Consider the following 25,230-nt stretch of genomic DNA (forward strand, 5'->3'; position numbering starts at 1 on the left):
AAAAATAGAGGTTCTTGGATTCCCTTAATGAAAGGAAAGAAAGTCCACTGAATCTGCCTTGAGCTTTTATTTTGCTGAACTTTATTGATTGGCAGGGGTTCCAGTGTAAAGTCCTGAGATTTAAGGGGTTCCATCTTAAAATCAGTCTTTCTGGACCTTCTGTATGTCATTTGGGCCTAGGGTTGAGGAGGACCAGCATCTTTGACAACTGGAAGACACAGATGGCCTGGAAGCCCACGGTCCTATGGTCCCTGACTAAGCATTTGTGAACAGTCAGGTGCCCGAGCCTTTTACCTGAAGAGTGCTGGGGATGAAGAGTCTCACCATTTTTCGAGGTGACCGAACAAAGAACTGAAATTTCTGAAGCTACTTCTAGATTGTTCACAGCCTTCTTATGCCCTGTGGCCCATCAGTGACTTCTCTCCCCTAGAGAATGAGTTGACAGGTTTCACTGGAGGAACCATTCAGAAGTAAGGGAGCAGTTTGTACTGTGTTCTGCTTCTAAGACAAGGCTGGATGGAAGTCAGCAACTGAAATCTAGCATGCATTGGGACAGACGCCTTCCTGTTTGTAAGGAAGGCAAGGAAACGAAAGCAGAACCCGGTGACTTGGGCTGTGGGCTCAGACCTTCTTTCGGATTCTTTGCCAACAGACCCAAAGGTTTCAAGATTTATTGTCACTTGCTGGGCCTGGAGGAGGTGATGGCTGGATACATTTGTCTACTGGTTCTTAAGGAAGCTATGTTTATGTGAAGAAATTTCAGCTCCCTGATAGGGTCATCTAGAATTGAATTTAATCTTCTACTCTATTCATTAATCATTATTTAGGCAGCAGAAAATGGATAAAGGAAAACTGAAGTGTTTTCTTTTTTTTTATTTTAGATGGAGTCTCACTCTATCTCCAGGCTGGAGTGCAGTAGTGTGATCTTGGCTCACTGCAACCTCTACCTCCTAGGTTCAAGTGATTCTCCTGCCTCAGCCTCCAGAGTAGCTGGGATTACAGGCGGGTGCCACCACACCCAGCTAGTTTTTTTGCATTTTTAGTAGAAACACGATTTCACCATGTTGGCCAGGATGGTCTTGATCTCCTGACCTCGTGATCCACCCATTTTGGCCTCCCAAAGTCCTGGAATTACAGGTGTGAGCCACCATGCCTGGCCCAAAGTGTTTTCTTTATATTGCACAGTGAAGAAGACCTCATGAATAATCAAAACACCTTGATGTATTTTGAGGACGAAAGGGCATTGTAAACTTAACCAGCAACCTCCCTGATGACATGAAGAACGTGGCCTGGTGGCTGCTTATTAACAGACTACCTAGCATGCGTGTTCCTTTTCCACTGAGAGGGCAAGAGCTGCCTGCCTTGTATTTGGGATGATGGTGAACTCCACAGTTTCCCCCCGATCAGAAAGGCACAAGGTGATAGAAAGTGTGGTCCCACTTGATAGTCATGGTACACTATTCTTCGTGTTTTGAGGTTACTTGCCAAAGTGTACTTTGCCTTCCAGAATGGTCCTTTGGGGCTTTCTTGTAAACCACAGATTGAAGAATGTGGTTATCATGTTAAAGAAACATGCAAGAGACTGGGCGCAGTGGCTCACGCCTGTAATCCCAGCACTTTATTTTTTTTGTTTGTATATTTTTTTGTTTGAGACAGAATCTTGCTCTGTCACCCAGGCTAGAGTGCAGTGGCACAATCTCGGCTCACTGCAACCTCCGCCTCTTGGGTTCAAGCAATTCTCCTGTCTCAGATTCCCAGGTAGCGGGTATTACAGGCATACACCACCATACCTGGCTGATTTTTGTATTTTTAGTAGAGAAGAGGTTTCACCATGTTGCCCAGGCTGGTCTCCAACTCACCCTCAGGTGATCTACCCACCTTGGCCTCCCGAAGTGCTGAGACTACAGGCACTGGTAGTCCCAGCTACTCAGGAGGCCGAGGTGGAAGATCACCTGAGCCCAAGAGGCAGAGGTTGCAGTGAGCCAAGATCTCACTACAGCCTGGGTGACAGAGTAAGACCCTGTCTCAAAAACAAAAAAGAAAAGAAAAACATTCTAAAAACATTCAAGAGCATTTCCTCCTAATATATGTAAGCATTTGTTGCGTTTAGGAGCAAAGCCTAGCTGTGCCTGAGGGTAGAGAATTACAGTTTAGTGAAATGCACACTGTTTAGAAGAGAGGGTACATTTTAAAGACACTACACAGAGAGAGCTCTGAATCTTCAACTCCTCCAGCCTGCTGTTTGCTTGCCTTATTTTAATTATGGGTTTTGTATCTAGCTACATAAGTCTTTTCAAAAGACATTTCAGATATGTTCTCTGGGGCCCTTGGGCCCTTCAGTAAGAAGTGCCCTGGCTGAAAACCCACACATTCACCTACAGAAAAAGCGCTGTGGTGGAGAGAGTGAGCAGAGGACCTTACAGTGGCTCTCACACACGTGGCTCCAGCTTGGCCAGTTCCTTTTGCCCTTGTGGACCTGTGCCTCACCTCAGAAGTGGGGTTTCTTCCCTTATGAAGAAGACCCATGAATTAATAACAATTGTCAGGAATGCTAAAACTATCTAAATGCCATGTATTGTTTTCAAGCTGTTAACTCCTGGAGGGGCTGGGTTGGCATTGTTTTCAAGGTTAGGATCCAAACACCAGCTCATCTATTCTCCAGCTGTTGTTTATCCTCCAGCTTCCTAAAATAGTCAGGCACAAGGTCTTAATAAAAATGAGTTTGTGCTGCTATATGTTTTGGTGGGTAATAGGCACATTAGTAATGTCACCTTTGTTTACTGAATGGGATGTAGGTGAGGGACCAGAGCACATCCGCATCCCTAAGAAACAGTGACATTTAAATTTAGTATGTTCCATCAGCTTCTCTCTGCCTCACCCACCCCAGTCCATTGACTGAGCCTTTTTTTAAATTATTATTTTATTTTTGAGACAGAGTCTGGCTCTGTCACTCAGGCTGAAATGCAATGGTACGATCTCTACCCACTGCAACCTCCACCTCCCAAATTCAAACGATTCTCCTGCCTCAGCCTCCCAAGTAGCTGGGATTATGGCATCAGCCACTACGCCCAGCTAATTTTTGTATTTTTAATAGATATGGAGTGTTGCCATGTTGGCCAGGCTGGTCTCGAACTTCTGACCTCAAGTGATTTGTTTGCCTTGGCCTCCCAAAGTGTGGGATTATAGGCATGAGCCACCATGCCCAGCCTGATTGAGCCTTTTTACAACATCCCACCAGAAGGGTCAGGTTCGCAGCTCCCTCAGCAGTCTATTCCATTTTTCATCCTTTTTAATTTTTTTTATTAGATAGTATACCGTACAGTACAAAATTCAGAACGTACAAAAGGACCAGGCACAGCGGCTCATCTCCACACCCACCAGTCTTACTTCCTCCCTTTCTCTGAAGTCAGTCCCCTTTTCTTCCTGTCCTTGCCCACCATTACCCTGGACTGGGCCTCTTGGCCTCTCTCCTGAGTGGCTTTACTAGCTCCTGCTTTTTGCACATCCACTCTTTCCTCCCTCCAATGTTTTCCACCTTGAATTTGTTTTTTTTAAGACATATCTGATCATACTACTTCCGTACTTGGCACCTTTTGGTGGCTTTCAAGTGCTCATAGAATAAAGAGCAAACTGCTCATCACGCCCCTCAAGGCTTTGCCTGGTCTGGTGCTTGCAGGCCTCCAGGGCCATTCTCACTGTCTGCAGTTCAGCCACAGGAACTAAACGTGCTGGACCTTGCCTGCCAGAGTCTTCTCTTGTTGTCCTTTGTCGGGAGTGCTGATCTCTTTTCACCGCCCCATCTAGTTATTGTTGACTCGTCTTTTGGATCCAGGCTTCACTTCCTCAAGCCTTCACTGTCTCCCCAGACTAGGTCAAGTCCCCCCCTACCCCACTTAAAACCAACAACACTATGTTTTCCTTCACTATAGCTTGTTAGGGTTATAATTTTCACTTATGTCTGTGATCATTGGATTAATAATTTTTTTATTATTATTGATGTGAGATACTTTCTGGGACATATGAAACCATTTCATAAACTATGAAGGATCCTAGAATAAAGATGGTGATTATTTAAGATGCATGTTTATATATGAAGTGAAACTTTTAAGGGTGACATCCATGCTGATGAGTGATGGTCAGCAGAGGAAAGTCTTAGGAGCCCCTGGTGAACTGAACTAGGTCATTCTTCAACAGAAGCATGTTTTGGACACCAGAGTATGGGCACAGGGATTTTGCAGAAATTAACAAGATCCAGACAGGCCCTGCCAAGCAGCTCGTGCTACTGTATTTTAAAAACCCAAGATTACACAAGATCTGTCTCCTTTGGTTTTTTTTCAGGTGGCCCAGAGCATTTTAGAAAGCCTTATGCAAATTAAGTGTTGGGAGCAACACTTTTTTTGATCTAGGGAGATAAATTTTTCCTTGTGCTTCCTTCTAATGATTCTTACCACCTTCCTCCTCTCCCCACTCTTTCATTTTTTTTTTTAAGGGACAGGAGCTCACTGTGTTTCCCAGGCTGATCTCAAACTCCTGGCCTCCCTCAGCCTCCCAAAGTGCTGGTATTACAGGCGTGAGCCACCAAACCCTGCCACTTCTTACCTCTTCTATTAAAAGATATCTTTAGAAAGATCCCCCCTGAAAAGGAGAGGCATCCTCTGAGAATTCAAGCCAAGTAAAGCTCATTTCACATCCCTTTTGTTGAACAGGAACTTCTGTGGTGTACACTCACCAGGAGGTGTTTTTGTGTCTGTCCTTTATCCCCAGGAAACCTGTAGGAAGTGTCAGGGACTCTGGAAAGAACATAATGGCCTCACCTGTGAAGAGCTGGCTGAAAAAGATGACATCAAATACCGTACCTCTATGTGAGTAACAGAATTCAGAGGGACTATGGGCTAATTCTCAACTTCCCCATTAACCTGCCTTTTGGCAGAGAGGGCATAGTGTTGTAGGAAGAACACGCTCAAGCCACCCCAATCTAGAGTGATCTTGGGGAAGTGACCTAACCCCTGAGCCTCTGTTTCCTCATCTCTGCAGCCTCATGGCGTTATTTCGGAAGACAAAAATTAACATATAAATGCCTGGCACGTATAAATTCAATAAATGATAGTCCCCTTTTTCCTTACTGTCTAAATAAGCAAGTGACATGTTTTAATTAGCTTAGACTGCACTAGTGTTGCTTATGTCTGTGTTAATGGATACTGTTGGCTTAAGACAAATAGAGTTGCCCATATCCAGAATACAAAATGATACATCTGTAATAATAATGACTGTTACTTGTATAGTACTCTCTATGTGGCTTAGCACGTTACAAATACACACTTATTAAAATGCAGGCCAGGTGCAGTGGCTCACACCTGTAATCCCAGCACTTTGGGAGGCCGAGGCAGGGTAGATCACGAGGTTAAGAGATTGAGACCATCCTGGCCAACATGTTGAAACCCCATCTCTACTAAAAAAAATACAAAAAAATTAGCTGGGTCTGGTGGCGTGTGCCTGTAGTCCCAGCTACCCGGGAGGCTGAGGCAGGAAAATTGCTTGAACCTGGGAGGCAGAGGTTGCAGTGAGCGAAGATCGTGCCACTGCACTCCAGCCTAGCGCCTGGCGACAGAGCGAGACAGAATGGAACAGAACAGAGGCCTCGGAGGCAACACAACATATCTACAACCATCCGATCTTTGACAAACCTGACAAAAACAAGCAAGGGGGAAAGGATTCCCTGTTTAATAAATAGTGTTGGGAAAACTGACTAGCCATGTGCAGAAAGCAGAAACTGGACCCCTTCCTGACACCTTACACTAAAATTAACTCCAGATGGATTAAAGACTTAAACATAAGACCTAACACCATAAAAACCCTAGAAGAAAATCTAGGCAAAACCATTCAGGACATAGGCGTAGGCAAGGACTTGATGACCAAAACATCAAAAGCATTGGCAACAAAAGCCAAAATAGACAAATGGGACCTAATCAAACTCCACAGGTTCTGTACGGCAAAAGAAACAGTCATTAGAATGACTCGGCAACCAACAGAATGGGAAAAAATTTTTGCAGTCTACCCATCTGACAAAGGGCTGATATCCAGAATTTACAAAGAACTAAAACAGATTTACAAGAAAAAAACAAACCCATTCAAAAGTGGGCGAAGGATATGAACACTTTAGAAAAGAAGACATACATGAGGCCAACAAACATTTGAAAAAATGCTCATCATCACTGGTCATTAGAGAAATGCAAATCAAAACTACATTGAGATACCATCTCACACCAGTTAGAATGGTGATCATTAAAAAATCTGGAGACAACAGATGCTGGAGAGGATGTGGAGAAATAGGAACACTCTTACACTGTTGGTGGGAGTGTAAATTAGTTCAACCATTGTGGAAGACAGTGTGGCAATTCCTCAAGGACCTAGAAATAGAAATTCCATTTGACCCAGCAATCCCATTACTGGGTATATATCCAAAGGATTATAAATCGTTACTGCTATAAGGACACATGCACACGAATGTTCATTGCAGCACTGTTTACAATAGCAAAGACCTGGAACCAACCCAAATGCCCATCGATGATAGACTGGATGGGAAAATGTGGCACATATACACCATGGAATACTATGCAGCCATAAAAACGATGAGTTCGTGTCCTTTGTAGGGACATGGATGAACCTGGAAACCATCATTCTCAGCAAACTGACACAAGAACAGAAAATCAAACACCGCATGTTCTCACTCATAGGCGGATGTTGAACAATGAGAACACATGGACACAGGGAGGGAAACGTCACACACTGGGGTCTGTTGGGGGGAAATAGGGGAGGGACAGCGGGGGATGGGAGTTGGGGAGAGATAGCATGGGGAGAAATGCCAGATATAGGTGAAGGGGAGGAAGGCAGCAAATCATGCTGCCATGTGTGTACCTATGCAACAATCTTGCATGTTCTTCACATGTACCCCAAAACCTAAAATGCAATAATAAAAAAATAAAATAATAATTTATTGCATGACTATACCACCTCAAAAAAAAAAAAAAGAAAAAGAAATTAGGAACAACTCTCAGCTGTTAGCCACCAAGAAAATAGAGACCCTGGTCCTACAGCCTCAACTGATTTCTGCAAACAACTCAAATGAGCAGCAAACATACTCTCTCCTCAGGCCTCCAGGAAGGAATGCAGCCCTGTAGTCAGGCATCTGGACTACTCCAGGACTCAGTAGCAGTCTGTGAGATGTTTATTGGAAGGACAATCACTTACAAAGCACAGCCTTTATTCTGATTCTCCTGTCAGTTCCTGCTACCAGTTCCACTCAGCATCTTGGTCTTCCACACGTGGCCCACCACTGGGTCCTGTTTAAACCTGGCAGCCTTTTAGATCAGCAGTAAATGGATAAGAGCAAAGCATTCAGATGGGATAGATGTTGATTCCAAAAATCAAAAACAGCCTCCCAGATGTTGTGCTTCTTCCTTAGTGATAGAGGATATTTCTATCGTGAGCCTATCTTTGGAAGGGATGTCATGATACATATGCCTGATCTCCAGACCGCCAGAATTTTATAGAGATTACACATTCCTACATTCAAGGGATTTCTCTCTCACCTTCTGGCATTCATGTAGCATATTAATGCATCCTACTATCCCTGCTACTTTCTGTTCACCAGGTCCTATCTGCTTATCCTTCAAATAGTAGAACAGTATGTTATCCTATTGGACGACAGATAATCAAGGTCCTCACTAGCTGCTGGTGTTCTCTGATTATTGAACAGAGAGTAAAAGCATTTTTCCAAATCAATCACAGCATACCAGTTGCCAGGGGCTGTTTTTTTGTTCTGGTGAGAAATGACATCTGGAACCGCCGCTGCCTTTAGTCAGCACCTGTTGAGGCTTAGAGTAGTACACTGTCCTCCAAGAGCCATTATTCTGTACAAGCCAAATGAGAAGTAAAAAGAAATGTGAGAGAATCATCATCTCTGCATCTTAGAAGTCTTTGGTGGTGGTGCCAATCTCAAAGATGCCCACAGGAATCTGGGGGTGTTTTTAGAGACAGGGTGCTCCAGGGGCTTCTGCTTGCCTTTTCTTATCGTATAGCCCCACTGAGACCAAAGAGCCACAGAATTCTGCCAAATGTCAAAACTTTTTTCCCCCCTTGTAACAGGGTCTTACCCTGTCATCCTCTCTCTCTCTCTCTCTCTCTGTTTTTTTCCAGAGTCTCCCTCTGTCGCCCAGGCTGGAGTGCCTCTGCTCACTGCAACCTCTGCCTCCCACGTGCAAACAATTCTCCTGCCTCAGCCTCCCATGTAACTGGGATTACAGGCACCCACCACCAAGCCCGGCTAATTTTTGGATTTTTAGTAGAGACAGGGTATCACCATGTTGACCATGGTGGGCCAGTCTGGGCTAAAACTCCTGACCTCAGATTATCCGCCCACCTTGGCCTCTCAAAGTGCTGGGATTACAGGCGTGAGCTACCACACCCGGCTGTCCATTTCTTTCTTGTTTTTAAACTGCTACAGTATTTTCAAGCAAATCCAAATCCCTGACAGCATGTCATTTTACCCATAAAAACTTTTTTTTCTTATATAGCACTTAACTTTATCACCACTAACAAAACTAACATTGAAATGTTAAGTGTCTGATATACCAACTGAACAGTTCCCTTAATTGTCTCAAATTAGCTTTATGTGTATACTGCAGTTTGTTTGTTAAGGTCAGGATCCAAACAAGATTCATCAAATTTGATAATTATTTCTCTTAAGTGAAGATACTCTCTCTCCGCCAACACACTTTATGTTATGCCATTCACTCACTGAAAAAGGGATAACTGGCCTGTAGAATGTCTTCTAGAGTTGGCTGGTTTCTCGTGGTATCATTTAGCTTGTTCTTCTGTCCCCTACGTCCTTTTTTTTCTGTCCCCTACATCTTCTATAAATTAAAATTTAGATCTATTAAACCTAAGCAGGAAAAAAAAAAAAAATTTAGATCTAAAGGCTTGATTAGGTTCACACACACTCAAATGTTTTTGATGGGAACATTTCACAGGTGGCTCTGTGCATCTCACAATAGAAAACATCCAGAGCTGTACAGTGTCTGGGTGGCCCACCATGAAATGCTTCTAAGCAAGTGAATGACATGGCCTAAATTACATGATTTTGGTGGCTCCATGACATGTAGCTTTAAAGAAAGCAAGACTTGAATTAAGGAGAAAATTTAGAAGGCTATTACAGTAGTCTAAGCCTATCATAGGGCTCCAAATTAGGTTTGTAGTATTGTAAATGGAGAAGAGGGGATAAATTTAAGAAATATTTAAAATGTGGCTGGGCACAATGGCTCAAGCTTGTAGTCCCAGCACTTTGGGAGGCCAAGGCGGGTGAATCACCTAAGGTCGGGAGTTTGAGACCAGTCTGGCCAACATGGAGAAATCCCATCTCTACTAAAAATACAAAGTTAGCCAAGTGTGGTGGCACATGCCTATCCCAGCTTCTCGGGAGGCTGAGGCAGAAGAATCCCTTGAACCCAGGAGGCAGAGATTGCCGTGAGCCAAGATTGCACCACTGCACTACAGTCTGGGCTGGGCAACAGGAGCAAAACTGTCTCAAAAACAAAAAAAAAGAAGGAAAGAAAGAAAAAAAAAATATTTAAGATGTAAAATTGACACATCTTGGTGGCTGATAGATACTGGAAGTAAGAGTGGAAGGGAGTCTAGAATGATTCTCAGGCTTCTAGTATGGGTGATAAAACTACACCAGCTAACCCTAAGAACCAGGAATGGGAGAGATTAAGTATTGGAAAATGAATGACTGCCACACCTGTAACCCCAGTACTTTGGGAGGCCAAGGTGGAAGGATCGCTTGAGCCCAGGAGTTCAAGATCAGCCTGGGCAACAAAGTGAGACCCTCTCTCTATAGAAAATCTAAAAATTAGCTAGGCATGATGACACATTCCTGTAGTCCCAGGGAGGCTGAGGCAGGAGGATTTCTTGAAGCCAGGAGTTCGAGGCTGCAGTGAGCTGTGATTATATAACTGTACTTTAGCCTAGACAACAGAGCAAGATCATTTTTCAAAAAAAAATTGAAGATTTCAGATGTGGACATAGCAAGTCAGCTACATTATTCACCAAACTTGAGTTCTTCTCAAAAAATACACTCACTTAAGGGAGTGACATCACAATAAAATGACAGTTCCTTACAGAACTCCAAAAACTCTTATCTCCCACCAAAGCAACAACTGACCTGGTAAAAACTGCCAGAGGCAACTTTTTCTCCCTTTTTTTTCACCTTTCACAGCTTTCTCAGGGCCGAAACAGCCTCCCAGTGGATTTCATTGAAAATATTTAAATGCATATATCAGCTGCAGCTGCCCAAGGCGATGAGTAACACAGGGGCAATCCACAGACAGATCTAGAAGACTACGTACATGTCTAGGGTTCAGCACATGCTCAGAAAAACCCAAAGACCCTGGCTTTCACCTCAAACTGGGCTTTAGTTTCTGTGTTAACAGGAAGTCAAAAACTAAGAAAGTTACAAATGACCTGGCTGAGTTGACTCAGAGTACCCCAACTACACAGATCAGGATGGTTCTTTCATCTTCTTTTTCTTCTAGCATTGATCTCTAAGCTAATAGAACAGAGACTTCAGTGACCACATACAAAGAATAGTCTTTACAAAAATAACTTTTTTTTTTTGAGATGGAGTCGTGCTCTGTCGCCAGGCTGGAGTACAGTGGTGTGATCTAGGCTCATTGCAACCTCCGCCTCCGGGTTCAAGCAGTTCTGCCTCAGCCTCCTGAGTAGCTGAGACTATGGGCGTGCGCCACCACGCCCAGCTAATTTTTTGTGTTTTTAATAGAGATAGGTAGAGATTGAGACCATCCTGGCTAACTCCATCTCTGGACCTCATGATCCGCCCACCTTGGCCTCCCAAAGTGCTGGGATTACAGGCATGAGCTACCGCACCTGGCCTTCCTGCTTTTTTGTGGTTTTGTCTGTCTGTCTGTTTGTTTGCTTGTTTGAGGTGGAGTCTTGCTCTGTTGACCAGGCTGGAGTGCAGTGGCAGTGATGAGATCTTGGCTCACTGCAACCCTTGCCTCCAGTCTCAAGCAATTCTCGTCTCAATCTCCTGAGTAGCTGGGATTACAAGCATGCAATCACCATGCCCAGCTAATTTACAAAAATAACTTTTAAAAGTCACTAAACAATCACAGATCACACACCTGATTTCTAGACTCTTGTCATAGTATAATATTCAGAATATCCAGTTTTGAACAATAATTTACAAGGCAAACAGGAAAGTATGGCCCATTCATAGGGAAAAAAGTAATTGATAGAAATCATCTCTGAGGACACATTGGGCATACTAGACAAATGCTTTCAATCAATTGTCTTAAATATGCTCAAAAAAGCCAGGGGAAACCATGGGCAAAGAACTAAAGGAAACCAGGAACACAGTGTATAAACAGAGAATATCGACTGAAATTAGGAAAAGAAGCCAACAGAAATACTCTACCCCAAAATTACAGTAACTGAGATGAAAAATACACTAGAAGAATTCAATAGCAGATTTGAGCAGGCAGAAGAATCAGAGATCTTGAAGATAAGCTATTGAAATTATGCAGTTGGAGGAAGAGCAGAAGGAAAAAAGAATGAAGAAAAATGAGTAGAGCCTAAGTGACCTGTAGAACATCATCAGATACACCGATATTCATCTTAAGGGGAAGCCCAAAGGAGAGCAGAGAGCAAAATGAACAGAAAGAATATAGAACAAATAATGGCTGAAAACTTCCCAAATCTGATAAAGAACAAGAATCTATACATCCAAGAAGCTGAAGGAACTCCAAGTAGGATGAACTCAAAGAAGTCCACACCACGACACATCAGAGTCAAACTGTTCAAAGCCAAAGACACATAGAAAATCTAGAAAGGAGAACAGCCCAGTCAGAAAATAGGCAAACAGGCCAGGCGTAGTGGCTCACACCTGTAATCCCAGCACTTTGAGAGGCTGAGCCGGGTGGATCACGAGGTCAGGAGTTTGAGACCAGCCCGGGCAATATGGTAAAACCCTATCTCTACGAAAAATACAAAAATTAGCCAGGCACAGTGGCATGCACCTGTAATCCTGCTACTCGGGAAGCTGAGGCAGGAGAATCACTTGAACCCAGGAGGCGGAGGTTACAGTCAGCCAAGATCATGCTGCTGTACTCCAGCTTAGGCGACAGTGTGAGACTCCATCTCTTAAAAAAAAAAAAAGCGGGGGAGGGCGCTAGGCATGGTGGCTCACACCTGTAATCCCAGCACTTTGGGAGGCCAAGGCGGGCAGATCACAAGGTAAGGAGATGGAAACCAGCCTGACCAACGTGATAAAACCCCATCTCTACTAAAAATACAAAAATTAGCTGGACGTGGTGGCAGTTGCGTATAATCCCGGCTACTCGGGAGGCTGAGACAGGAGAATCACTCGAACTGGGGAGGCAGAGGTTGCAGTGATCCAAGATCACGCCACCGCACTCTAGCCTGGGCAACAGAGTGAGACTCTGTCTTAAAAAAAAAAAAAGGAAAGAAAAGAGGCAAACAGCCAGGCACAATGCCTCAACAATGCCTCACACATGTAATCCCAACACTTACGAGAGGCCAAGGTCAAACAGATAACTTAAGCCCAGGAGTTTAAGATCAGCTTAGACAACATGGTGAAATCCAGTCTTTGCAAAAAATTTAAAAATTAGCTGGGCATGATGGCATGAGCCTGTATTCCCAGCTACTCAGAAGGCTGAGATGGGAATTTACTTGAGCCCAGGAGGCAGAGGTTGCAGTGAGCTGATCGACATAGTGAGACTCTGTTTAAAAAAAAAAAAAAATGGGCAAACATTGTGAATTGATATTTCTCCAAGAAGATGTACAAATGACCAACAAGCACGTGAAAGCATGCTGAGCATCATTAGTCATTAGGGAAATGCAAATCAAAACTACAGTAAGATATCACTTCTCACCTATTAGGATGGCTATAATCAAAACAATGGAAATAACAGGTGTTAACAGGGATATAGAAAAAATGACACCAGCATACACTGAGGTGGGAATATAAAATAGTGCAGCCACCATAGTTAACAGTTTGGCTTTCCCCAATAAGTTAAACATAGAATTACCATATGACCCAGCAGTTGCACTCTCAGCTACACACCCAACATAAGTGAAAACAGGTATCCATACAAAACTTGTGATTTTAGCACAATTCACAGTAACCAAAAAGTGAAAATAACCCAAACGTCCATCAAGTGATTAATAGTTAAACAAATGTGATACATTCATACAATTGGAATATTATCCAACCATGAAAAGAAATGAAGTACTGATACATGCTACAACACAAGTGAACCTGGAAAACAACATGCTAAGTGAAAGAAGCCAGGCACAAAAGGCAGATGTATGATTTCCATTCCTATGAAATATCCAGAGGCATATGGGTATTTGCCCAGCTACAGAGTGGCAATCTATAGAGCCGAAAAGCAGGTTGTGGGCTGCGGGAGTGGGGAGGAATGTGGAATACCTGCTTCGTGGGTACAGGGTTTCCTTTTGGGGTTATGAAAGACTCCTGGAACTAGAGAGTATGTTGATTGTATGACATTGTGAATACTCAATATATCCCTGAATTGGATACATTAGAATGGTTTAAAAGGTCAATTTTATGTGCATTTTACCACAACGAAAGCATGCATAAACACATGCATCCTCACACAAAGGGGAGGGGCTGAGATCTGAAGAGCATGGCATGTGCCACCATCTGAATATGGCTCCCAGAGAGGAGTTACCACACACTGGCTGGTGGTGAGCACAGATAACTATAGGAGTACGGGCTGTCACCGGCTGTGTAGAGAAGGCCCTGAGCCTTCCTGTGTGAGTGCAGGGTCAACAGCCACAGTCACAGTTCAGGCTTCTTTTCCTGTCCTGCCTCAGGAGCACATCCTACAGGGCTGTGTTTCCTGTCTGGCTGAGAATCTAGTTGCCAAACCACCTTTCCTCTGAAGGAATCAACCATGATGTTTCCCCAGTTCCATTTTTCACTTTTATATTACTGGGTAGGTAGTTACCACATCCCATAATAGCACTTTATTCTGGCCCTATACAGTACTGTTCTTACAAATGCAGAAGCAAAGGACTTGAATAGACATTTGTGCAATATTGAATAGCTGTTTGAACATTTCAGCAATGTTGAGTTGCAGGCATGTTTTATGTATTCCTCTGTCCATTTTAGGAGAGACTTTTCTTCTCCCTCCATACCCATTATTATTTCGTGTCAGTGCCAGACAGATTGGATGAGCAAGCAAATAAACCCTCTTTCCAAGCCTTTGCGAAGACTGTATCCTTGATTCTTTACAGCCTCTTACCTCTCACGCTGCAGCCTGAGCAGCTTCCCAGGGAAAGTCAGCCAACCCCAGGCAACTAGAGTGCCACAGAATAAAGCCACACCTCAGTCTCAGTAGTGCTCTTACAGATTTTGTGCCATAGAAGATTGCAGTTGTGTTTGGGCACATAGCTTTTCCAATTGAAAAGTTTTTCATCAGAACCTTGAGTCTGGCCAGGCACAGTAGCTCACACTTGTAATCCCAACACTTTGGGAGGCTGAGGCAGGCGGATCACTTGAGGTCAGGAGTTCAAGACCAGCCTGGTCAACATGAAACCTCATTGCTACTAAAAATACAAAAATTAGCCAGGCGTGGTGGTGTATTGGCACGTGCCTGTGATCCCAGCTACTTGGGAGGCTGAAGCATGAGAATCCACCTCCTTGAACCTCCAGGAGGTGGAGGTTGCAGTGAGTCTCAAAAAAAAAAAGACCGAGTACAGTACAGGGGCTCATGCCTATAATCCCAGCACTTTGGGAGGCCAAGGCAGGTGGATCACAAGGTCAGGAGTTTAAGACCAGTCTAGCCAACATGGTGAAACCCTGTTTCTACTAAAAATAGAAAAATTAGCTGGGTGTGGTGGCACATGCCTGTAATGCCAGCTACTCGGGAGACTGGTGGGAGAATCTCTTGAACCACGGAGGTAAAGGTTGCAGTGAGCTGAGATGGAGCCTCTGCACTCCGGGCTAGGCAACAGAGTGAGACTCTCTCAAAAAAAAAAATAGAGAGAGAACCTAGAACATTGAGTAGTGTCTTCATAGTTCCTGAGTAACTAAAATCATGAACATATGTACTACTAAGGTGACATGTTTAGGTAACAGTACTAAATTCATTTTATCTAAATTTCCTCTCCTTGACAATGTTTTTTGAGATGGAGTCTCACTGTTACCCAGGTTGGAGTGCAGTGACACGGTCTCGGCTCACTGCAGCTGCGGCTTAAACGTCCTGGGTTTAAGCGATTCTCCTGCCTCAACCTCTCAAGTAGCTGGGATTACAAGTATGCACCACCACACCCATCTAATTTTTGTATTTTTAATAGAGACAGGGTTTTGCCATGTTGGTCAGGCTGGTCTCAAATTCCTCACCTCAAGTGATTGGCATGCCTTGGCCTCCCAAAGTGCTAGAGCCACCGTACCCAGCCAGCCAGTGTTTTCTATTCAATAAAACTTAGAACTCATTTGTTTTGTGACTTGAATTGGGTTTAAGTTCTTTTCAAGAGAATTTAGCAGGTAGACCTGCCTTCATTTTAGCCTACTCACAGATTAGACCTAACTAAATAGCAGACAGTTTTTAATGCATTTTTCTGTTTTTAAACATGTGATCTGGCTTCTAAGGAACATACTGCCACAGTGTTCTAAATATCAGTCATGAAAGACACTCACCTGCCCCACACTCACCTAGGTACTCTGTCTTAGTAGGAGAACTGGGAGCAGTGGGAAGAAGGCTGCATGTTCCCAGCCTTAGAAGAGTCTACAGATCAGAACTCACTCTCAGAGTGTTACTGGCTTTAGGCCGGTGCAGTTCTTCCAGTTCCCCACTCTTGAGTGCCTACTCACAGGAATGAGTAGTTGCTTAGAGCCATGGAGAGAGCCCTAGTTCCCACCAGTCCAGCTTTTGGGTCCTTTGTGCTCTACCCTGGTCTCAGGAGCATACCTCTGGACTTGTTCCTCTCAAGACCATACTTGCTTATGCCAGGTGGGTGCAGCAGCACAGCTCCTGCCGTTTGCCTTCAAAGCACTCAGCAGTAGAAGACAGACATAAACAATCACAGCCCAAGGTGGTAATTGTTATTTCATAGTTGTGAGCAGAGCACTACAGAAGTTCTGTTGTTTATGCACTAGTCATCTGCCCTCCATCTCACTCAGCTCAAATAGCTCTGAAAAGTGGTGGTCTCCCTATAAGCTTCCTGTGAGCCAGGGCTGAGTCATGTGTATGCCCATGCCCTAGACACAGGGAGTGTGGGATTCTGACACAGGAAGTGGCTTCTGCCAGCGAAGAAGAAGTTATCGACTGTTCCCACCCATGTTTACCCCACCTCAGCCAAGTATTCAAAAATCAGGTATGTAACCGAGGTTTATTGTTACTGGCTCTCAGTTTCCCAGCTTTATATATGCATAACAGATAAATAAGGGCCAGCACAGTGGCTCAGGCCTGTAATCTCAGCACCTTGGGAGGTCAAGGCAGGAGAATTACTTTCACCCAGCAGTTCAAGACCAGCCTGGGCAATATAGCAAGACCCCATGTCTTAAAAAAAAAAAAAAAGTTTTTTTTTTTAATTAACCAGGCATGGTGGCACGTACCTATAATCCCATCTGTTCAGGAGACTAAGGTAGGAGATTCTTGAGCCCAGGAGTTTGAGGTTACAAGTGAGCCATGATTGCACTACTATACTCCAGACTGGGTGATACAGCGAGACCTTATCTCAAAATATGTATATGTGTGTGTATCACATGTAATTTAGGAAGACCTTGAGTTTTTTCTCTCCATTTTATATATATATATATATATATATAATTTTTTTTTTTTTAATAGAGATGGAGTCTCACTATGTTGCCCAGACTGGTCTCAAACTCCTGAGCTCAAGTGATCTTCCTGCTTTAGCCTCTCAAAGTTCATGCACTACCATTTCCAGCCTTTTCTCTCCATTTTAAACCTATAGGGATTTCTATAACAAATAGAGCAGTCTTTTTCTAAATGCCAAGTACTAGGCACTATGTCAGGGTGCTTTATGTTTTGTCTGTAATCCTCGGAACACCATGAGAAAGTTGTGTTTTCACAGTTTAAAAATGAGGAAACTGAGTCTCCAGGCAGGTAATTTACCAAAGGTCATACAATTAAAACTTTGAAGCAACTCTCAGACTCCAAAACGTAGGCTCTTTTCACTGCTTAATGTCACAAACCATTAATGATCATTTTATGTGGAAACAAATAAATGCTTAATGGCCATAATATTTTTTCCTCCTCATCTTCCCTCTCAGCTCCAAATAATGTTTTCTTATTTCAGTGAAGAAAAAATGACTGCTGCCCGCATTAGAAAATGCCACAAGTGTGGGACTGGCCTCATCAAATCTGAAGGCTGCAACCGCATGTCTTGCCGCTGTGGTGCCCAGATGTGCTACCTCTGTCGAGTTTCTATCAATGGATACGACCATTTCTGCCAGCATCCCCGCTCCCCAGGAGCCCCTTGCCAGGAGTGTTCAAGATGCTCTCTCTGGACTGACCCCACTGTAAGTAGAGACATGGCTGCCTATTGCTTTATAAGGGAAAAATAGAAATACATTTTTATGACAAATATTTTATATATACATAACAAAATTTGACTTAGGAGAAGAATATAGGAAATGACATAGACTGATAACCGGAGAAAAAGTTTAAGAAAGGAGTTATCAGCTACTTCTCATGCTGCTCAAAGCAGCATACCCTAACAGTTTTATAGTCAAATTTCTTCTAATTCTTCAGGAAATAAAATTTTTCTATGCCCTCTAAAATATCCCAAAGTAAGGAAACTTACAAATTTATCTGTTCAAAGCCAGCATAATGCTGATTCCAAAGCCTGACAGAGATAGCCCTAACAAAGAAAACTGAGAGTCACTTATAATATAGATTTAAATTATCTAAGTAAAATATTATCAAATAGAAAGCATGACCAAGTGAGTTTGTTCCAGAAATGCAATGATAGTTTAATATTAACAACTCTATTAACATGAATTATGATATCATATCTGTAGATGGTTTAAAGACATTTAAGAAATCAAATCAAGTATTTGTTCTTGATTTAAGCTTTAAAAATACAATATTACAAAGAATATTTTAGACCCCGAATTTCAGGACAGTTGTTAGCATGCATTTAGTAGTAAATGAAGTCAAGTATAACACTATCAATCAGCACTACTTTGTTCTGAAACTGCTAGTCAGTGTACTTAGCTAAGAGAATAAAATAAAAGATATAGTAGATACTGGAGACAGTCATAGCTATTGTTTGTTGGGCACCTACCATGTGTCAGACACTGTTCTAAATACTTTATAAGTATTTTATATGTAAAGAAAGGCAAACTTGGCTGGGCATGGTGGCTCACGCCTGTAATCTCAGCATTTTGGGAGGCCAAGGTGGGTGGATCACCTAATGTCAGGAGTTCAAGACCAGCCAAGCCAACATGGCAAAACCACGTCTCTACTAAAAGTACAGAAATTAGCCAGGCATGGTGGTGCACGCCTGTAATCCTAGCTACTCGGGAGGCTGAGATACGAGAATCACTTGAACCAGGGAGACAGGTTGCAGTGAGCCAAAATCGTGCCACTGCACTGCAACCTGGGCGACAGAGCAAGACTCTGTCTCAGAAGAAAAAAAAAGGCTGAGTGTAGTGGCTCATGCCTGTAATCCCAACACTTTGGGAAGCTGAAGCAAGCGAAACACCTGATGTCAGGAGTTCCAAACCAGCCTGGCCAACATGACAAAATCTAGTCTCTACTAAAAATACAAAAATTAGCCAGGCGTAGTGGTATGGGCCTGTAATCCCAGCTACTAGGGAGACTGAGACAGGAAAATTGCTTGAACCCGGGAGGCAGAGGTTGCAGTGAGCTGAGATTGTGCTACTGCACTCCAGCCTGGGCAACAGAGCAAGACACTGTCTCAAAAAAAAAAAAAAAAAAAAAAAAAAAAAAAAAAAAAAAAAAAAAAAAAAAACGAAAGCAGACTTACCACTTTAAACCTAGAAAAAGACAAAATAATTTTGTTAAAAAGCTATTAGAAGCAATAGAAAGATGGCTAAATATAAAATAAGTATGTGGCTGGGCATGGTGGCTCACATCTATAATCCCAGCACTTCAGGAGGCTGAGGTGGGTGGACCACCTAAGGTCAGGAGTTCAAAACTAGCCTGGCCAACATGGTGAAACCCCTTCTCTAGTAAAAGTGCAAAAATTAACCAGGCATGTTGGCATGCACCCCTAATCCCTGCTACTCAGGCTGAGGCAGGAGAACTACTTAAGCCTGGAAAGCAGAGGTTGCAGTGAGCCGAGACACATGACTGTACTGCTGCCGGGGAGACAGAGCAAGACTCTGTCTCATAAAATAAGGATCAATTCTTCTTAAAATTATTTTAAACTAAAAACAAGCACAGTCAGTTCTGAGCTGATCTGTAAGAATAACGATGTCCTTTTTGAGATGGAATCTCGATTTGTCACCCAGGCTGGAGTCCAGTGGCATGATCTCAGCTCACTGCAACCTCCGCCTCCTGGGTTCAAATGATTCCCAATTCTCCTGCCTTAACCTCCCGAGTAGCTGGGATTACAGGCGCCTGCCACCACACCCGGATACGTTTTGTATTTTTAGTAGAGACAGGGTTTCACCATGTTGGCCAGGCAGGCTGGTCTCAAACTCCTGACGTCAGGTGATCCACCCCCTCGGCCCCCCAGGGTGCTGGGATTACAGGCGTGTGTCACCGCACCTGGCCAGAATAGTGATGTCATAATGCAAGAAGACATCTCTACAAAAAGGTGATTGCATGTGACAGTGAGCTCCCTGCTGACGTGGAGCAAGTGCACCAAGACCACTAGGAGGCAGGCCTGGTGACAGGTGGCATTTCTCAGCTTTCATTGGAAAGAGTAAAGGAGGCCTGGGTAGTGGAGACACGTGCCTGTCCTCTAAGGGAATAGTCAGCATTACAGAGGGATCATCTCTGTCCAAAGTCACCTAGAAGTTACTGCAATTCACATCTTAAATTCAGTAGGATTTTTTAAAACTGACTTATTTTGAAAATCAAACTACTTCTTACCATAAAGCCATTAATACAGTAATCAAAACCATGTAGAGCAACACAATAATAGAAAAAAAAAAGAAAAAGAAAAGACTGAGCACGGTGTCTCAAGCCTATAATCCCAGCGTTTTGGGAGGCCAACATGGGGGGATCACCTGAGGTCAGGAGTTCAAGACCGGCCTGACCAATATGGTGAAAGCCTGTCTCTACTAAAAATACAAAAACTAGCCAGGCATGGTAGTGCATGCCTGTAATCCCAGCTACTCGGGAGGCTGAGGCAGGAGAATTGCTTGAACCTGGGAGGCAAAGGTTGCAATGAACTGAGATCATGATGCTGTACTCTAACCTATGTGACAGTGCAAGACTCTGTCTCAATTTAAAAAAAAAAAAAAAAAAAAAGTGGGGCCACACATGGTGGCTCAGGCCTGTAATCCTAGCACTTTGGGAGGTCAAGGAGGGCAGATAACTTGAGGCCAGGAGTTCAAGACCAGCCTGGTCAACATGGCAAAATCTTATCTCTGCTGAAAATACAAAAAATTAGCTGGGCATGGTGCCAGGTGCCTGTATTCCCACCCACTCAGGAGGCTTATGAGGCTGAGGCAGAAGAATCACTTGAACCTGGGAGGTGGAGGTTGCAGTGAGCGGAGATTACACCACTGCACTCCAGCCTGAGTGAGAGAGCGAGACTCCCATCTCAGAAAAATAAAAAAAACAGAAGTGTATTTCTCCTCCATCTCTTAAGTACAGAGGCAAACAGCTCAGGAATGGGCTAGCAGCTCTTATCTGGGATCCAGTTGCTTTCAGCATTCTGCTCTGCCACCCCTAGTGCATAGCCAAGGATCACATGCAGTCATTGTCTACAGTGGAGCTCTGGCTGATAAATCCACATTCCCAAGCAGCAAAGGAGCTGGAGTGGGGCTAAAGAGGCTGCCTACCTATCTCTTAAGGAATGTTAGGCTTCCAGAAGCTGCCAAAGGTCACTTCTGCTTCAGTCCCATCAGCCAGAACTTAATGACCTGCCTCCTCAACTGCAAGCGAGACAGGAAGGATAGCTATCACAGGCCCAGCTAGGATGTCTGTGGAGGAAGGTGTTATACTGAGGAGTCTCCCTGTGTTCTATTCACTTCAACTAAAATATGGATAGAGGAAGTTTTTTAAAAAGGAAGTATAAGTAGGGAGGAAAACTGCTTGCTGGACAGGTGCAGTGGCTCATCTCTGTTATTCCAGTGCTTTGGGAGGCCAAGGCAGGAGGATCACTTGGGTCCAGGAGTTTAGGAACGGCCTGGGCAACATAGTGAGACCTCCATCTTTACAAAATATCAAAAATTAGCCAGGTGTGGTGGTGCTCAACCATAGTCATGGCTACTCAGGAGGCTGAGGCCGGAGGATCATTTGAGCCTGGGAAGTCGATGCTGCAGTGAGCTATGGGTGACAGAGCAAGACTCTGTCTCAAAAAAAAAAAAAAAGCTGCTTGCTTTTCTACCTGGCCACAATCTGGTAGAGCTGGGTAACAGCCACCCCTAATAAACAAATAGAAGTGAAAATAGCACTTGGCTGGTGGTAGGTAATTTTCGGATTTGCTGGTATCTCCCACACTGTAATTGGGCATAGTGGGCAGTTACGGTGTACAAATCAGAAGATTTAGTGTGTATCTTTGATCTGGGAGTTCCACTTAATTAGAAAAGGTTATCCTCAGGAGACAATTGGACAAGTTCACAAAGTTCTATCTGCAACACTGTTCACTGAGTTATTTAAAGTAGTATAAATTTAGAAACCCCATTTAAATGTCCCAAAAAATGGGAGATATGTCAAATTTTATATATGCATACATTAGAATAGTACAAAAAGTAATTCTGTATATATATCTATACTTTAAAACATGGAGGAAAAGGAACATGGGAAGATTTTCACATTGAAAACAAACAGCATGGATTGCTTGGGTCACAGACTCAAGTTACCACAGAGGCAGGTGGTAGCAAACATGATGTCTGGATGGAGCACACTCAGTCTAGGAGGTAGGAAGGCATGATGGGGACTGTGGCACAGGAGAGGGTATGGGGCCCAGCCAAGTGGCTGCTGCTCAGCCGCTGCAGGTTGCTGCTGGGAGGGCCTTCCAGCTACTCAGGAGGCTGAGGCACAAGAATCATTTGAACCTGGGAGGCAGAGATTGCATTAAGCCAATATTGCGCCACTGCACTGCAGCCGGGCAACAGAGCAAGACTTGATCTCAGAGAAAGAAAAATTCGTAATTGGGCTGGGCACAGTGGCTCATACCAGTAATCCCAGCATTTTGGGAGCCCGAGGCAGGCAGATCTCCTGAGCTCAGGAGTTCACAACCAGCCTGGGAAACATGGCAAAACTCCATCTCTACAAAAAATACAAAAGTTATCCAGGGGTGGTGGTGCATACCTGTGGTCCCAGCTACTCCCAAGTCTGAAGTGGGAGGATTGCTTGAGCCCGAGAGGTTGGGGATGCAGTGAGCCCTGATTGCGCCGCTACACTTCAGCCTGGGTGACAGAGTGAGACCTTGTCTCAGAAAAAAGAAAAGAAATGTGTAATCCTGAGAGCTACTCATGGTTTTGAAAAGATGTGAGTCCTCTGTGGAAACCAGGTGTTCTCCATTTCAGGAATGTTCTATCACAGGATAAGCTCCTCACTGGGTGGGAAGCTGGGATAAGAGACCTTAAAAATCACTCAGATTACAAAGCTTGTGACCCAATGAAACCCTTAGCCAGCCTGCCCTCCTGTCACTAAGGAGATGTGTGGAAAAAGGGAGGCTTTTTGTACATAGAAAGCCAAGGCCGAGTTATTCTTTTGGTGGTGATCAGGAGGTGTGGTCCACAGTGGGAACAGCTCACCAGGCAGGCCATGCCCCTTTGTGACAGACATTCCCAGGCTTAGCCCCTCTGCTGACTCACTCCTCAGCCCCCCAGCAGCTAGCACAGTGGGAGGCAGCCATCTCTAGAAACTTCATGAATCCTGAAAAAATAGAAAATTCTTTTTTTTTCAGCTGGAGCTCTAAAGAGCTCCATAGGCAGTATTTCATCTCTAGAGACAAAGGGCAGAGTGGGAGTTAGCGTGAGGGCGGGTGTTAACGGTCTGGCCTATTCTCAGAGCTGTTTTTCTTTCTTCTCCTCCTTGTTCTGTGTCTTCTGCTGCCTCCTCCCTTAGCTCCCTACACATGGAATTGATGGTGGGGGTTTCTCATGTGCTGTTTCCTTGTTTGGGTGCCATAGCGTGCTCTGCCTTATTTTCTTATTGGATCATCATCTTCTAACCTGATAAAGGTTCTAGATTTGCTCAAAATAAACTTTGAAAGGAAGATCAGGCAAATACAGATCCCTCCAATTTCCCCTGGTAGCCACAGCCAAAGATTGTTCCATTTGTCCCATTCCCATCAAAACAGGGATCATCCCCGTTTCCTTGATTCTCACCAGGAGACCGATTGAATTCCAACCCATCATCTGTTGGGGCTTCTGAGAACACAAAGCCATTCAGAAGTTCAGTGAAACAAAGCATGCACTGTCACAGGAGCCTGTTCTCTGGCTTAATTAACCAGCGGGGCCAGGAAGAATCTCTTATTTGTCAGCGAGGGAGTTGTCCCGTCATGGTTTTGAAGGGAAGTTGAGTTTTCATCCTTAATGACTAGGGATTGCTTGGGAACCTGAATTAACACTCCACATTAAGAGCTCAAGTGGTGAATGGCAACTTTCTTTCTCTGTTAGTTAACAAAAATAAGCCAAAAGTCTTAGTCTTTATAAGACTAAGACTCTTATAAAGAAGATATCTTTAGGAAGCAAAAAACAGAAGCAGTCACAGCAAACCAGTTTTCTGGATTAGGGAGCAGAGTGCAAAGCCAGCTCTCAACACATAAATGAACAGACATTACTTTGCAGCAGGGGAAGAGTGATCCTGGGACTTCACTGAATGTGAATAAACTAACTGGTCCTTGCTTGGCCACAAGAGTGGTAGCTGAGGAGGGTAGCAAGTTGAGAGGAACAGGCACCTGGCAGTCTGGATTCTAGAGTATGGCAAAACCCAAAACAGCATGTTCTCTATACAAAACAAAGTCCATGTTTGTCTTGGGTTTTGGCTGTGAGAAACTACAGAGAATTGTTTTCTACAATATCTTTGTCTTTTGACTGTAAGAGTTTGAAACCTGTCCAGTTCAAATAAAACCCTAGGGCTACAGCCAGTTTACAGCTTGCTACAGTTATCGCCTAGCCATTTGGTTAAGAGACACTAATTTTTCCAAACCAGCAGTGAACTGAGCTTAACATTTATAGATGTTAATACATTTAATTTTGTAGCAGTGCTTGAAGGCAGATGTATCATCCTAGTTTTACAGACGAAGGAACTTGCTTAAGACTGTGGCCAGTAAATGGTAGCCTGGGTTTCTCCCCGGGGTCATTTGTCCTCGTCATGTTCCCAGGCCTGCCTTCTCCCCTCAGTGGCTCCTGCACCACCAGGCCAGCACAGCATCTCCGTGGTGGGTCAGGCACGTGGAAAGTCTTGGGGACCTTTGAGACCCTGGCTTAAGTAGCCAGGGAAAGGACATGATGTTGCTGGAATTAGGGAGAAAGGATGTGAAAGGGAGGATTAATGGGAAAAGGCAGAAACCTGGTAAGGAAAGATATTCTAGACTTTAGGTTGGAAACTGATTTTTGGCTTCAGAATTTTATCCTTGACTTTCAAAATTTACTTTCTACAAAAGAATAAAGTGAGCCCCAGGTTGTCCCATCACCCAGCTTCAGCAGCTGGCTTTGGCTTGTTATTTCTCATCACTGTCATAAATATCATGGTTTCTGTGTTTAAATAAAAAGTGAGTGAAGCAAGTGGGTGGGTGTAATCATTGAACTGTCATTGAAACTGACCTCGGTTTCTTCATCTTCCTCTTACAGTCACACAGCCAATGCCATGTGAGCATGGTATGCAGGCTGTGAGGTGTGATCTTTTTACTGTATGGGGCTCAGGAGCACTGCTTTCCTATTTGGCAGATGAGGGAGATGATGTTTAGGTCACTAGCCCAGGATCCCCAGCTTGGTAAAACCAAGATGTGAGCCCAGGTCTTCTGACCGTGAGCCCAGGTCTTCTGACC

The 25,230-nt window shown here is 43.9% G+C and overlaps 1 protein-coding gene across 3 annotated transcripts in view; it reads left to right on the forward strand.

Annotated features, from left to right (window-relative positions):
- RNF216 (ring finger protein 216) overlaps positions 1-25,230 on the forward strand; it is a 159,989-nt gene that overhangs the window by 115,974 nt on the left and 18,785 nt on the right. For 2 of the 3 annotated variants that reach the window (XM_012455571.2, XM_012455572.2), the window contains exons 14-15: positions 4,765-4,862; positions 17,383-17,605. In XM_012455571.2, coding sequence (XP_012310994.1) covers positions 4,765-4,862; positions 17,383-17,605 — 321 coding nt within the window. Of the gene's footprint in view, positions 1-4,764; positions 4,867-17,382; positions 17,606-25,230 lie in introns of those variants that run through there. The other variant, XM_012455573.2, reaches the window with a different exon arrangement.

Source organism: Aotus nancymaae, unplaced genomic scaffold (genome assembly GCF_030222135.1).
Source record: "Aotus nancymaae isolate 86718 unplaced genomic scaffold, 86718_ANA_hifiasm-v0.15.2.pri h1tg000015l_0, whole genome shotgun sequence".
Classification (NCBI taxonomy): Eukaryota; Metazoa; Chordata; class Mammalia; order Primates; family Aotidae; genus Aotus; species Aotus nancymaae.